General features: G+C 44.1%; 1 protein-coding gene across 1 annotated transcript in view; it reads right to left on the reverse strand.

Annotated features, from left to right (window-relative positions):
* ehbp1 (EH domain binding protein 1) overlaps positions 1-15,767 on the reverse strand; it is a 126,687-nt gene that overhangs the window by 27,295 nt on the left and 83,625 nt on the right. The window contains 6 exon segments of the mRNA XM_034608072.1: positions 5,054-5,177; positions 7,743-7,843; positions 8,216-8,354; positions 12,140-12,294; positions 14,868-14,913; positions 14,915-15,132. Coding sequence (XP_034463963.1) covers positions 5,054-5,177; positions 7,743-7,843; positions 8,216-8,354; positions 12,140-12,294; positions 14,868-14,913; positions 14,915-15,132 — 783 coding nt within the window.

Genomic DNA, 15,767 nt, shown 5'->3' on the forward strand with positions numbered 1-15,767 from the left:
TCAAAATATGAGAATGATTTTAGAAATGCTGCAAAAAAAAAGCCACCAGAAACTTACTGAAGAGAGACGTGATCTTAAACCTTTGAATCACCGACATTAGCAAACAGGACTAACAACAGAACAATAAGGTGGATAGAAATGTGCCTGCAGGCGTTTAGAGCCAGTGGTTGACATTCAAGCCGTTCACGTCCTGCAATCGTCCACATCATCACACGGGCGAGTCAAAGTGGCAAGTGGCTCTTCCCAGTGTGAAGGCATTGACAGTCTGTTCCGTCCCTCTCTCAGATACTGAACAGTATAGGCCGCATGTGCAAAGTACATTAAGCCCTTGCTGGATCCCTCCTCGTGCCATTCTCCTCTCGTCGACTCGCAGACACAAAGGCAGATTAAAGGAACGCGCGCCATAAAAAAAAAAAAACCCCTGTGTCAATCTTATCGGCTTCGAGTGCAATTTTTAAACATATGTTAATCTGGGGGAGCTAAAACTCATTCTCTCCTCTCTCTCCTCACTGCTTGTTTATCTCTTATCAAATGCGCAGTAGGTGAGGGGCAGCTCGGCGGCGCGGCTAAGTGCCATTATTTGGATAATTGCGTCCATTGTTACAGGTTATATAGCTATTTGAAATGGGAGGTGTGTGTAAATAGGTGCAGAGGCCAGGTAGGGGGTGGCTGAGATGTATTCAAACAGGGGAAACGGGGATTTTCTCCAAAGGCTACATGATGCATTTGAATGCTTAGAGCTGAATTTTCAATAAGGAGAGTTTGATACGTTTTTTCTGCGCAACAATAGCTTTAGAAACACAACAATGCCAAGGTCAGACGCATTTCATGTATCAGTGGAAACACAGAAATGATGAATGGTATCTTAACTCTACTGAACATCTGAATAGAAATAAAATATTTACGACACCATTAAATAAAATAAGCTCTGCGATCTTTTCTTTGAGCACTGTGTAAGAAGGTTGGATAGATACTTTAAAAAGTTTCACAACTTTCTGTAAAGACACACGTAAATACAAATATTCTTCTCATTATGAATGATATATATGTAATGAATACTCAGCTTCTGTTTAATGTGCTGATAATCTTCCCATAAAATCCATAAACTCTGGTATGTAAAGTCGGTTGCCGGACGTGAATGTTCTCCTAATGTTGCGTGTGTGAAGGACAGTGCTCCCGGTGGTGCAAGAATAACAAGTTCATTAGTCGAGGGGGGGCGTCGCAGGAATTCAAATTCCCCCCCGACTCGGGCCTGGCCTCTGATTGGCTGGCTGCGTCAGCATGGCGAGACTCATTAGAGCCCAGCAGTAATTAAGAGTTGTTAGAAAGTGAATTCTCCAACCGCAGATTAGAAAATTAAACTATTTACTGATTACATATTAATAGAAGACAACAATGGCGCTTGCCATAAGCTTGGAAGGCAACCAAGGAATAAATCTGTGTACTTAATTACCATAAACAATGGGGGCATAGAAATGGAGTTTTATGCACACTCCCTCCTGTAATGTGTCTGATATCAGAAGACACTTGACAATTCTTGTTCAATTATCTCTATTATTTAATGTGCTGTGAACTGCCTCTGAGTAAATAAATTAACCACCCCAATTACTTTGGATTCATCTGGGGAGGGCCGTGGCGTAATAGAAAATGCTGCAGAAAGCTGCATTGTGCCCAAACCAAGGGAGAGAGGGGGGCGGGTGGGAAAGTGGAGGGAGACAAGGGAGAGCGAGGGGGGAGAGAAGGGAGGGAGACGGAGAGATTCACAGGGATAAAAGGGAAGAGGGGAAATAAAAAGAGATGCAGAGAAGCAGAGAGGATCGAGAAAGACACAGTGAGGCGTAAAAGGAAAGAGGAAACAAAAGTGAGGAGAGAAAGTGGCGGGATAAGTTACTTAAAAGAAGGAGAATAAATACATAAGATGATTAAAGACCTGATTCCTTGAGGGAAACAAAGACCAGAGTAAATAGAGATGGGGGGGGGGGGGGGGAGGAAAGGTTGCAAAAGCATGTGATGTGAAAGAGAAGGCGTGTTGAGGACCAGCAGAGCACAGTGGATCTTCCCAGGCTTTCTGCTGGTGGAGCAGAGAGATGAACAATCAGTCATGGGTCAGTCGGTCTGTCTGTTCACATCTGCCCATGAGTCCTGCAGCGCTGTGCACGACCACAGCACCACAGCAACACTGAGTTCACCCAAACATACCTCAACAGGTCGGGATCATATGATCGTATGCACCTCTACCCGGCTCAGGAGAGTCTGCACACGGTTCTGGGTCGGAGCTACACATTCACTTTATTAAAAACATGGCTAAATCTGTTAATATGGGTCAGTGAAGCACACAAATCTAAAAATAAATTAAACCTCTTGAAGCTTATCTTATTATCTACATCTGAGATCACAGCTTTATTAAAAAAAACTGGAAGTTTGAGTCACATTTTACTTCCTTTTCTTTAGAAAGTTGTCACAGAGAAGATCCACTTGTAGATGTTCTCATGTCAAATAAGACAGTAGCTTGGGTGAGAGGTTCTGAGTGTGTTTATTTTAACTTCAGTCAGAAGTGATGACGCATCAGTGAAACTCAGGCTGCTCTCTGAAGAACTGCGTTTGTTTATGAACCAGGGCGCCAACAAAAAGAAACCTGCATGCTCAATCAAATTTCCTCTGACACATCGTGGTTGCACGAGACAGACGGTGGATAGTGAGAGTGTCAGAACATCACAGTTGAGTTGAAACACGCCTGTTTTCTGCTGAATTGTGAAACTTGTAGACAAAGCAGCACCAGATCTGAGAAGCAGGTAAAGACTTCTGAGCAGTTTGCTGTTGGGAACATTACTATTTAAAAAACATCGGGAAATAAAATGACCTCCAGTCAACACGAGGATGGCAAAGTAAAGGGGAAAAATAAATAGCTGGTGGTCATTTCTCACCATGTCCCCTAGTATAAAGTACAGGCACCAGTCAGATGTGATGGATCAATACTGGAACAGCCAATCAGACACAACTTCAATCAGACATCCAGGGTTCAGAGGAAATAAATATCTCTCATCTATGACAGCGTACAGAAAGGTGACCTCAGCCACGGAGGTGATAAAGGTTACTCTAGTGACCACCTGTCACTGGCACATCTCGCTCTGATGCCTCCAGACCTCGAGGCCTAAAGGGCTCAATCCATAAAGTATTGGACGAGTCTCTGGGACAAGTGCTGCAAAAGGAGATACAGAGAGACTTTCAGGAAGTGAGAAATGTGCTCGACATCACGAGGCACAAACTGCCAGTGCCCCAGTGGGAGTAGTTCCAGTTTGAGGGTTTTATAAATACTGATATTTAAGTGGTAAACACATTCAACACACACTATATAACCCACAAAGAATACATGTTATGCTACACACCCCAGAAGTCATTGTGTTGACTTGTGTTGATGTGGAAACCACATTTTCTCAATTTCATTCCTCACTCCTTCACAACACAAAGGACTGAGGTGAATGTCTTTTTGTGATATCGTGTATTTTGTCCTCACCTTCGCTGTTGTCACCCTCTTCCTTTTCAGGTGAATCACATTTTTCTTGGAACCACAGGTGTATAAATATATATATATATATGGGAAGAGAAATCTTTATGGTAGAAAGTGTTTGGAGGTAAATAGCCTGGCGTCTTGCTGGCTAGCACCGGCTTTATCAGTGGGTGAAGAAGAAGGAGTAAAAAAAACAGCCCTTCAGATTGACACAATGCCATGTGCTCCGACAGGGGGAGAGGGCACAGAGGCAGGGAGGGAGGCAACAACAACAACAACAAAAAAAAAGACAGGAAAGCGAACACAACAAACAGAGGAGAGATAGTCTCGATATCAGCACCCAAATGGGATGGAGGAGGTGAGCGCAAATCCCACCGCCCCAGTTCTCTTTTCTAAAAAAACCTCCATATCCTCCCCTGTGTTGCTCTTTCAGGATTTTGGGGGATAAATCCGCCGCGTTAGGTGCTGATATATCAGAAAGAGCATGACAGCTGCTGCTAAATTACTACAGCAAATACTGCACCTACACTTTCGGGACATTTGCAAACATTTAACACTTCTTGGGACCATGGATTTTCTTTTTTTTCCTTTTTTCGACAGCATTCTTGGGTGAGGAACGGGATGCTATTCTCCAATTTCAGTTAGGGACTTAACGGAGCCAAGGCCCCTCTTTTTGGCTCGGCACTCTGTCTCATGTCTTAACAAGGCTTTACCCGCAGCCAAATCTTAAATAAAAACCTTCCGAATCCGGCTCTGCACGCCAAACCAGATTGCACTCTGTATGCACGGGTGTGTAAGCGTTTGTGTGTGTCTGTTGTGGATTTGTGAACTGTGTCAGTGCTCATGTTGTGTTGCCTCATTTTTTTTTTTTTTAAACATTTCTTTGCTTCTCCCTCTCCTCCCTTTAACTCACCCCCGTCTTTCCTTATACAGCATATCAATGAAGGCCAGATATGTACTAGGGGAAGGAGGGTGTGTGTGAGTGTGTGTGTGTGTGTGTGTGTAGCTGTGCATGGCTGAGCGCACTGTTCAATAGTGTGGAGGTTGGCTGGCTGGCTGGGGCCGCGGCTGGCAAACGGCTGCAGCGGAGACTTCAGCTGGGGCTCCGCTATCGCACCCAGTTATCGTTTCCCCCATGAAGGGCTCCCTTATCACCCCAGCCCAGAGAGGTCTCCCTTCTTCTCCCATCCCCGAGACACACTCCCCTCTACCACCCTCCCCACCCATCCTTCCCCTCCCTTCTCCACCTCCGCCTCCTCCCTTTACCACCCCCCCCACCCACCCTCCATCCCCTCCTTTCATATCCACCCAGCGCTCCGTCGCTCAACATTCAACCGAGAGGGAGGAAGGGAGCGAGAGAGAGGGGTGGTGGAGGGGGGGGGCTTCAAAGATTCTCTCTCTCTCTCTCTCTCTCTCTCTCTCTCACACAAACGCACACATAAACACGTACACACACAAACTCCCCAAGTGTACATGCGTGTGTATGTGCGTGCGTACGCTCAATTTGCCAAAACTGTTTTTCCAGTGTAATTGGGCTTGGGGTACCTGTGTCCATGAGATAGCGCAGCCTCTTCTCCACGCGAGCAGCTCGGGCGTCTATGTGCCTCTGCTCGCTCTCCAGTGCAGACAGCTCCCCAACCACATACTGACTGGTGTCTTTGAACGCCTTCTGTCAACCAGAGAGAGAGAGAGAGAGAGAGAGAGAGAGAGTGAGGGGGGGGGAGAGAGAGAGAGAGAGAGAACGGTTATGAGAGAAAAGGAGGAGTAGCGCGATATAGCATTAAACAGAGGAAAAAAGGGATGGAGGGATGAAACAGAATATTGGGAGTTGGGAGAATAGAGAAATACAGAGATGGAATGTGAAGCAAAAGGGTGATGGAGGTACTGAAGAAATAAAAGGATGAAAAACAAATGACAAGAGAAGAAGTGAAGCGGAGGAGGAGGAGGAGGAGGGTGAAAATGTCCAGAGCAAAAATCTTTCCCAACATAAGACAAAAAGAAAAAGAGTTTAATTTCAGGACGAGTGACACAAACAGTCGGAGACAAACTGTTGCTGCCTCTTGTTTTCTCACATCTTCAAAAACCACTTTATAGCTGCAGAGTTTTATTGTTTGTTTAAAGAGCAGCAAAGCTCTAAACCTGAGGAATGTGAATGGAGACATATACGTGTGAATATTCACGCAAAATTAAAACACCGGTTTCCTCCATCGCAGATTAAATCCAGTTTTTATTTAAGAATGTGTATATTTAATTGTTTAGGAATGTGTCATCTGTTCACTTCAATTATTTGCTGGTGTAATTAAGGAAATTAATAAATATGAATGCTCCAATATTCATAATAATAATAACAACAATGAAAGGAGGGAGGTAAAGATGCAGCAGTGACATCTTAACAAGTTACTTCACAGACATGAAGTGATCTCACTCACAGAACAGTGATGATCGATTAATCACTAAATAATAAGTTATGGTCCAAAGATCAGATTCATCTTATTGTCCATGTAAAACCTCCAATATTTAATCCAGAATCAATATTAACGGTTTCTCCAGCAGGCGATCATCAGTTTAGTGATTTTATGTTGAACAGCTAACTTCACATTTTCTAATAGTTGACTCATGTTGTGTGTGTTAAATGTCTCATTTAAGTGAGTCGTTCATTCAGCCGCTCCATTACTCAACATACCTGGACCCACATCACTCTGTAAAATAAGCACTTAATACACACTCCCCTCAGACCCCCGGTCACCTCTGTCTCTCGGCTACTTGCTATTCCCCGGAGATGCTCCTGTGAGTGAGGAAAATGTTTATTCAAATTCACCACTGAGGATGCATCCGAAAAATATCTCCATTTTACTGCTGATGCACTTCGTTTTTTCTTAATGGGAAGAGGAACTAGTGAGCAGGAGAAAGTTTTTATTCCACCCAGGCCAGCACTTTCCCCCTGTACTCTTTCCAGTGTGTGAGTGTGTGCATCTGTGCAACTCTGTGCACATGTGATTTGTGCAAGTGTGTGTATGTGTGCGCTGATTCCCAGCAGCCCCTCTGCTCCCCCCCCCCAGTCCTCCCCCTCCTTGCGCGCTCTCGCTCTATCACCATATTTTTCCTTGGCAAATCAATTTTACACATGATCAGCCCACTCCCCTTGCCGCGCTCAGCCCAGCCGTAATTAAGAGGAGGGAAATTACCATATATATTATATTAATGCAAACATCATTCAGCAGGTAATTCTTGGCTGATCGGGATAATGGAAAGGTTGAACACCCATTAACCCTGGGGCCCAGGCACTGGGAGGAGGAGGGTGTGTGTGAGAGTGTGTGTGCGCATGGGACCGGGGTGGAGGGTGCAGGGTCGAGGGTAGGAGATGGCTGCCTGGGAAGAGAGATTCACCCCTTGGTCTCCAGCAGAACACACACACACACACACACACTCACTGAAATAATAGCATTTATAGAGACACATGCTTTGTACGCACAAGTTCTAACATGGGCTGAGAAGAGGGTGTGAGTGTATGTGTGTGTGCACTTGAAGGACACGAAGGCACACAACTTACACACACACATACACCTCTAAATGGCAGAGCAGCAGATATCTACCATTGTTATAATTAAAATGGCAGCCTGTTAGATCAATACTTAGATGTCTCTGCAGAGAAGAGACGGAGAGTGTGAGCGTGTGAGAGGTGGACAAGGTGAAGAGGAGGAGGGAGATTGAAGAGTCGAGGGAGCAGGGAGACGAGTTCTCTGACAGATTTATCTAAGACAAGACGGCGGAGACAGAGCGAGCTGACGGGCAGGAAATAAAAAAGGCCAAGAAGGTGACGAGACCTTCTGACCCCTCCTAAACTCTCCTCGTTTATTTTTGCCAGTTTTCTAAAGACTTGATCATCTGTCAATTACACAGGCTTCATTAGGCCGAGGCTTCACGAAAAGGAGTTGTACTAGGATATCGAAGCAGAGACTTTGATGTCACATGTTGCAGTAGCACCCCCCCCTTCCTCCTGAACCAGTTGATACTGTGCTGGAAGTTGTCGATAGTGTTGCTGGGAAATCAGAGACTCATAAAGTGACTTTATACTTTGACATAATGATGTGGCTCTAGCTCAGGGAAAAGCAAACTGGTTGTTAAAAAGTTTTCCAGAACCATCTCCGAACCAGCATTAGCACCAGGTTCACCTTGGTTGAAAAAGGTTAATGTTTCGGGGACTTTTGTTAAATAGGAAAAGAACAGAACGAACCTCTTCTTCAAATGGTCTGCGAATATCAATCTCTGTCGGTGAACCTCTGTCCTCTTCAGCCTTCTTCAGATCCTCAGAAACAGACTTCTGCCTCTTCATCTCTGGAGGGATGAGCAGATGAACCAGTGTCAATAATCTCCTTTATAGTTCAAGGTAAAATGCACATAGATGTAAAGGAATTCATACTAAGTTGTCAGTGATCTGTCTTTGCATATAAATGTTATTTAAATGAGAAAATTCTCCTGTTGCAACAAACAACCTGAGAGTTTAATATCTTTTGGTAAGAGGAGGAGTTTCTTCCAGAAGCTGGTTCCTAAGCAGCAGCCGGTGAACAGGTAAATAATGATGTAGTGTTTTCAGAACCTGCATGTTGTGTGAGTTAAGAGTTGCTGTGTGCAAACAAACCTCCCTGGGTAAATAGTCTATGCATTGTTTACTCACTGCATACGTGTTTGTGTTGTATAGTCACTCACCTGGTCTGCTCTCCACATACTGGCTGAAGGACTTCAGCTGGGTTTTGCGGACGGCAGAGTCCTTGTTGAAGACGACCGGGCTGCGCAGTCTTTCTGTTGCTCTGCGCAGCCGCTCTGCTCGCAGCTCCTCAGCGTTATTCTGTCACGACAGAGAGAAACGTGCATTCAGCCTCGACGAGCAATTATCTTTGGGTTTATTCAACGACTACTTGTGATCATGTTGATCAAACTTCAAAGTACTGACTTTAAAAAACAATGTCAGAGATCAGATTGCTCTCATCTTTTTAATTCTGTGAGCTTCCACCTGCCACTCAGATCTGCTCTCAAGCTTTTATTCAGAAGCTGATTCAGGGTTTCACAGCTGCTCTGGGATTATTGTGACCAAACACGCACAAAATAATGAAAACAGGAAACATGTTGTGTGCAAACGCACCTACTCAAAGGCCACAAGATAAATCTGGTAGAGGTTGATATATTAGCCACATTCATGAACACAGACACATATGCATGTGTGTGTGCGCGCAGACACACACACACACACACACACACACACACACACACACACACACACACACACTCACACTCTTGCTCATGAGAGAGACAAAAAGGAAGCAATTAACTTGACTTTCAACAAACCCAGAGCCAGAAAATATATTCAGATTATGCAAAATGCAAAAAAAACGCTATTGTTTTCAAAGTGAACATGTGTTAAAAAGCTCCACGCTCGCTTCTCTCACTATCAAAAAAACGGCGTGCAGGAATGTTTTATTACCAGGCCTCCAAATATGCCAAGCCGAGTGGAAAAGAAACCGACTCGGGCTAAGATTGACGCCGTGGCAACGTTAATAAGACGGCGAAACGTGTAATAAAGTCGACAATTAGGGCAAACATGTTCCACTGCTTGAGACAGAGGGAGATAGTGAAGCGGAGCAGGGACGACTAATAGAGACAGTGTGGGTGTGGAACCAGCTGTGGACGGGGAGTTGTTAGTTTAGCTTCAGATTATTGACTTTCAAACACAACGTCAGCAATTAGTGTGTTCTCGCTTTGTTTAGTCTATTAGTCTGTGTCAGATTCCACCGGCCACTTAAAAACCTCACGTCAAGTCAAATTGAGGCTAAATTATTTATGAGGTGTTGTGTACAAAATGCCCAATTAAAAGATTTTAAAATCATAAAGCGAGAGCTGGGATTTAGGAAAGCATTTGTCTTGGCGCTGCGCTGCCGGTTGACACACACACACACACACACACACACACACACACACACACACACACACACACACACACACACAATGTGGAAGAGCAGAGGGTGAATTTAAAAGTCATTATTTAAAAGACGACTCGGTCACGTGATCATTGACCTTTGGAGCTTTTCTCACATGTAGACTGTGACATGTATTTTTTACTTTAGCAGAACAATCACTTCAGTTTCCATCTTGATTTCATAGAGTCGTTGCTCTGTGTGAATCGGACGCTCTACGTCAGGATGACATAACGGCCTCGATGACAGACCTGGAAATGCATCAAATATCTCTCTGGCCTTAGTTTAACTTTTTATGTGCTGTGAATCATCTGTCACTGAGATTAAATGAAACTTCAGCTATGAAAGTTCACACTAACTTATTTTATAAGGCTGATTTTATGAATATTTAATATGTTTGTTTGTAGGAAAAGTGCGACAATCACTGATAATTGGACGTCAAAGGATTTATTGGATTAATGTTGCTGTTCTTGTCATGTTTTCATGATAAGGGTTTGGTATTTTTTTTAATTTCTCAAGTTTATTGACCGGGAAGAACTGCAAACCTTTGCAATATCTACAGTGAACTGTTTAATTTGACACAAGCGTAAATCCCTGAGGAGACTGATTAGGACACGGAGGCTGTCGACCCAATTATTATTTATTGTTTAACTGTTGAGAATCTGACTCGTTCAATGGACGAGAGGTTAAACAGCTGCATCACAACTAGACTCTGATGAGCACAACAAAATGATGATGACGTTCACTTTCAACACTTTCTTAAAAACTTATAAACTAACTGGACAGTGTCTTTCTCTCTTTTCAAACATGCCCCCCCCCCCCCCCCCCCCACACACAGAACACCTGCCCAGTCGGCTCCCCTCCATCCCTCCTCCCATCTTACTCTCTTTCTCTTATCTCTGTTATCATCGCTGTGGTGAGCAATGGCAGCAGTGATTCAGCTGTGTGTGTGTGTGTGTGTGTGTGTGTGTGTGTGTGTATGCGCATGCAGGGTGCTGCGTGACTAATGTTGCAGTCTGCTGAGCGTCGCATGCCCTTATCGTCCACCACCGAGGCTGCGCATACACACAATTGCTAATGAGAGGGAGTGTGAGTGTGTGTGTGTGTGTGTGTGTGTGTGTGTGTGTGTGTGTGTGTGTGTGTGTGTGTGTGTGTGTGTGTGTGTATGTGTGTGTGTGTGATGTGGCTGCAGGTCGTTCCACCTGCCTGAAGGACTTTTAAGATGTCCAATCCTCCTGGGACAAGACGGTGTGTGATTTTTATTTAAAGTAAACTGACGTGAGCACACACAGAAACACATTTATGTTCATGTGCAGCCAGTGACTGTAAAAAGCTTATGAAGTAACTGATTTGTTTCAGGTGTGTTGTTTTAATTATATTTTAATTTGGTGCATTTCCGCAAAAGAGTTTTACCTAAAATGAAATATTGTGATAAAGAGAGACTTTTGTATTTTAGGCTGTAAATGGAAAGTCAGGAGAATCAGCTCATGACATTGTTCAACAACCCAATTAAACAACAGCAGATAAACTGTTTATTACAACATTTCATGATACATGACACAAAAGTTGTACCTGTTGCACCTTCAGTTCTAAAGTAAAGCCTATCATGATTGTTAGCTTTGGCCCAAGAGGGGATAATAAGTTGAGTATGATTATATGATGTAGATCATTAACTAATAATGACATCATTCTAAACAGAAAGCCAAACAGGTCTAAAACTTTAAAGATATTAACATGTGGCGTGATAACCAAGTAGTCTGTTAGGGTTAGATGTTAAACAGACACTGAGGTGATGGAGTTCTGAAGTCAGGTGGCAGGTGGGGACACTGAATGTAATGTACACACTTCTGGGTAAAGTGATTTAGATTTGGGCGTCAACCAAACGTCAATTCTATGTCTGTGAGGGTCAAGTGGTAACACATGCACACATGCACACATGCACACGTACACACGTACACACGTGCACACTCTTTTGGCCATAAAGGACTAAGCCTTTTAGGCTTTGAACACAAGAGGGTGTTTATGTGAATTGATGATCAAAGACACCCTGTGCTGCCATAAGCACAGAGGGTTTCTGCTTGTACTGACAAACACACACATGCACATGCACACACACACACGCGCACACACACGCACGCAAACACTCACTTTACTCCACTTGACATTCAAAATCAATTAACCAGATGTTAAGACTGGCCGGCTGCGTTGTTGGCTCAATATTCACATCAGAAGGTATAGACACATGCAGCAGCAGTAGCCCCCCCGCTCCCACCTATCCAGACACACGACAACTGTGTGAAAAGGTCACAGTCAATAGAGGGGACAGCTAGCACGTTATGTAGAGCATTACGATGCCACTGTGTGTGTGTGTGTCGTGGCTTTGGACGGACTCATATGGACACAAGAGGGATAAACTACAGCCTCACATGAAGTGGTCCGACTAACTGATGTGTACACAGGGTCAGCCAGTTGACAACAGGGTCAATCGGACCTGATTGATTGGACTGACCCTTTGATGGTGTGGAGGAGAGGAGGGGAGCGAGGGGGTGGGAGGGAGGGAACAGAACGAGAGGGAGGTGGATAAAAGAAGAGAGGGATGCAGAGAAAAAGGGAAAGGAAGCTATACAGTGCATGTTTTGAAGTGCGCGGATAGTGTGCGTACCTCCAGTCCTTCTGCAGGGCTGAGTGGAGAGCTGGAGGAGGCAGAGGGTGAGGATGAGGAGGAGGTGGAGGACGGGGACGAAGGGGAGGTGACTGCTCTCGGGCTGACGTCCACCAGCTTCTTCAGCTTCAGGTCCACATGTCGACTGTTGGAACCTGGAGAGAGACGGATCAGGGGAATGAGAACAGTCACTGTATAAAAACTACTGTATAAAACACAGACGTTTAAACTGAAGACAAACACACACAGACAAACATTTACAAAGTCAAAGAGGTGACAACTTACTTACTTTGCATTCATACACACAAACACACACCAAAGCCATTGACAGGGAATATACACAAACACGTGAGTGGGAATGGATACACAGCATAGTGTACTGAGTGTGTGTGGGGGGGGGATTCATGACTGACGCGGCAGCCCTAAGTCCTGCTTGTACTGCAGAGAGCTGCTGAAGTACTCACAGTACATGACCATAACTACAAGATGGAGGAGAAGAAACTCATGTTTTACGTGTTTGTTCTCTCAGTCTCTTCCTCAAATGTTTACAATATTAATATGATAACTTTCCTTAGAGTAGAATTTATGACAATACATTCGTTTTCCACAGGTGTGCCTATTAAACTGAGTGAGTTTTAACCTTTTCCGTTTACACTGGATTAAAATGTGTTATTTCCTCTAAATGTTGCTCCTGCAAATGTCTTTATGTTACATTAGGTTTACACCATGTTTGTTTGATTGTTTTTTAGCAGGATTCATCATTTATAAGAAATGAATCATGGATCTTAATGACAAATATTTGGGGGACTAATATGTGTCAATCTGGTGCAGCTTGATTGAATTAAAGGAGACCGTTGGGCCTTGGCAGAAATAAGCGCTGTACTAACCGACTCATCTGTTTCACCCAAATTCCTCTCTTCCATTTTTCTTTCTCCTTTCCTTTTCTTTCCACCACCCAATTCTCCATCAACCTCTCTCTCTCTCTCTGCCTTCCAGTGGTTGTGTCCAGGTCTATTTTGCAGGGACTGGTAACCACAGCCCCCCTGCCAGGCCAGACCACTGCACTGAAGAAGATGAAAGAACGGGAGGGCAACCGTTTCATGTGTCATCTCCCACTAACACACACACACACACACACACACACACACACACACACACACACACAATGAACGCATACAGCTGCCAAACTGAGACACAGAGACGCATAAAGAAACAAACATACAGACTCATACGCTCAGGAAGCAAACACACAGCAAAGGAGGTGGAGTGAATGACCTGTGTTGCTGGAAAATTACGGCAAAAACCGAACACGTTTTGTAGAATCAAGTGCGGAATCAGCTCTACTTTCATGATACAATCGCCACCATCCGTTTCTTTCAAGGCTAAATAAAAAATTAGCAGCAACAAAGAACAAACACAGGAACACGGCGAGAGAGAAAACCACAAACAAATGGTGCAGAGATATTTCACTTCAAAGCCGGAGGAACCGTTTGTCTGTTTTCATGTGTTTTCTTTTCTTGCGCTGCCTCACTGTACTCACACCTATCTCACATCGGCAGGAAACTGAGGGAGCAAATAAAATAAATTAACTACAAAACAAAGTAATTAGTTTACCTCTGAAGATTTGAGCAAATGCTTTCCTGAAGATATGATTTTATTTGTCTGGGGAGCACTTTGCAGAGTTTTATTAATTACGACTTAAGGAACTTTGTAAAGAAGGAAAATTGGGTAAAAAAAAAAACAACAGTAAACTAACTGGACTGCACTTGTTCCTCCAGTGTGTGAAGGCCTGGTGGCTACAGAGCCAACAGGTCACAGAGGTCTGAGGGGGAGTGAGGAGATGATGATTCACTAACATGCACTGAGAGAGGTCAACATGGATGATGGAAGAGAGAGAGGGAGAGAGAAGCAAAGTGAATAAGTGGGTGAGTGGAGCTCGGATCGGACTAAAAGCCTGTTCAGACAACATCCCTGGTTTAGTAAACGCCTGCACTGCACTGAAGCTCCATCCACACAACTAGGTTTTAGTTTTAAACACATCGCTGTTGCTACGTTTACACGTCTGACCACACAACCAGAGTTTTCGAGCTACTAAAACTGAGAAATATGGAAAAATCTGTTTTAGTTATAAAAACTTGCAGGCAGCCCTTTAGTATGGACGGACAGAAATTGAGACGTCAAAGAGACAGATATTGATTCATCCACATTCAGTTCCTGATCGTTTCTCATCATGGCTCAACTACCAGAGTTGAAGGCACAAGGTTGAAGTCGTACTTTTCCCTGTTGCCGTTTCTCATTTGTAGCATAAGCAACAATCTGCTTCCTGTTTACAGCGTCACAGACACACACTCCGTGAACGTGGAAGGTCACGATATGGGTTTTCAGGTGCGTTACTGAGATTATTATTGATACGGAGCTACAACACGCGTGTGGACAGATCGTTTTAGTAGAAAATGAAACTGGGTGGAGGAGAAAAACTCCATTAGATCGTTATCACACCTCAGTATTGTCCTGTCATCTGACCATTTGGTTTATTAGTAACTGAGTGATGAAAGAGGGGGAGAGAGAGAGTTTGTGTTATATGTGAAAGAGAAATTGAGAACTTATTATTGAACATGTAGTAAATATGTGAAGCAAGTGTTAAACAGTTGATTTTAGTTGATTAGAAGGAGACAAACATACGACAGTCGACCATGCAGCACCACACAGCTTCAGCCACAGACTTTACCCAGAGAGGTTAGCTCAGAGCCGGGGTTAGTAAGCTCCAGGGCCCCCCCCCTGGGAGCTGGAAGTGGTTGGTAGCAGGGCCTCCAATGGCAGCGGGTTAGTAACCAGTGCAAACGCAGATGTGGCAGCAGCAACAGTGTCATCATCACCACCACCACCACCATCATCACCAACATGGGGCTTCTCCTCCTCAGCCCTCCCCTCTTCCTCATCCTCACCCCTGTCACCATCATCGTCATGATGACCCCTCACTCCGTCCAAAACATCTGTGGGTACGGAGTGGGACAGAGGGAAAGACCAAGGAAAGGGAACGAGGAAGTGAGTGAGTCAGGGAGGCAAGAAATAAAAAAAGAGGATTAGTGAAGGTGTTAGGAAGGAGGCGAGAGAGGAGAAGTGAAAATGTGGATGTTGGAGGAATAATAGGTCAAAATGAAGAGGAAAGAAAAGCTTGGTTAGTTAGTGTTAACAGAAATCTGAAAACATGTTACATCGGACAACGTTTACCCTGTTTGCAGGTCTATTTCTGCATTTACATTACATTTACTGCCCTCATGGTGACCTTTAGAAAAAACAATACCACTAACCAATCTAGAATTGTTGTTGTAAAGTTAAATATGACACCTAAAAAGAGGTGGGGCAAAAAGATCCTGTTCACACAGCCTGTTCTAAGCAGGAATGTTGTCCCTTTATCACACCTTGTCGTTCTGTGTAATCGGAATAAAGACCGAATGGGGGGGGGGGGGGGGCGCTTTGTTGTTCTGCCTTGTATATTGCATCTATGTCTGTGTACGAGGGTTAGTTGGACCAGACACCAGTTCCATGAGTCTTGCCTCTGATTCCACAACACCGACTGGTTCAGTTCAGTGTAAACAAGCAAACACAGCATAATGGTATGAATCCA

This window comes from Hippoglossus hippoglossus, chromosome 15, assembly GCF_009819705.1.
Source record: "Hippoglossus hippoglossus isolate fHipHip1 chromosome 15, fHipHip1.pri, whole genome shotgun sequence".
Taxonomy (NCBI): Eukaryota; Metazoa; Chordata; class Actinopteri; order Pleuronectiformes; family Pleuronectidae; genus Hippoglossus; species Hippoglossus hippoglossus.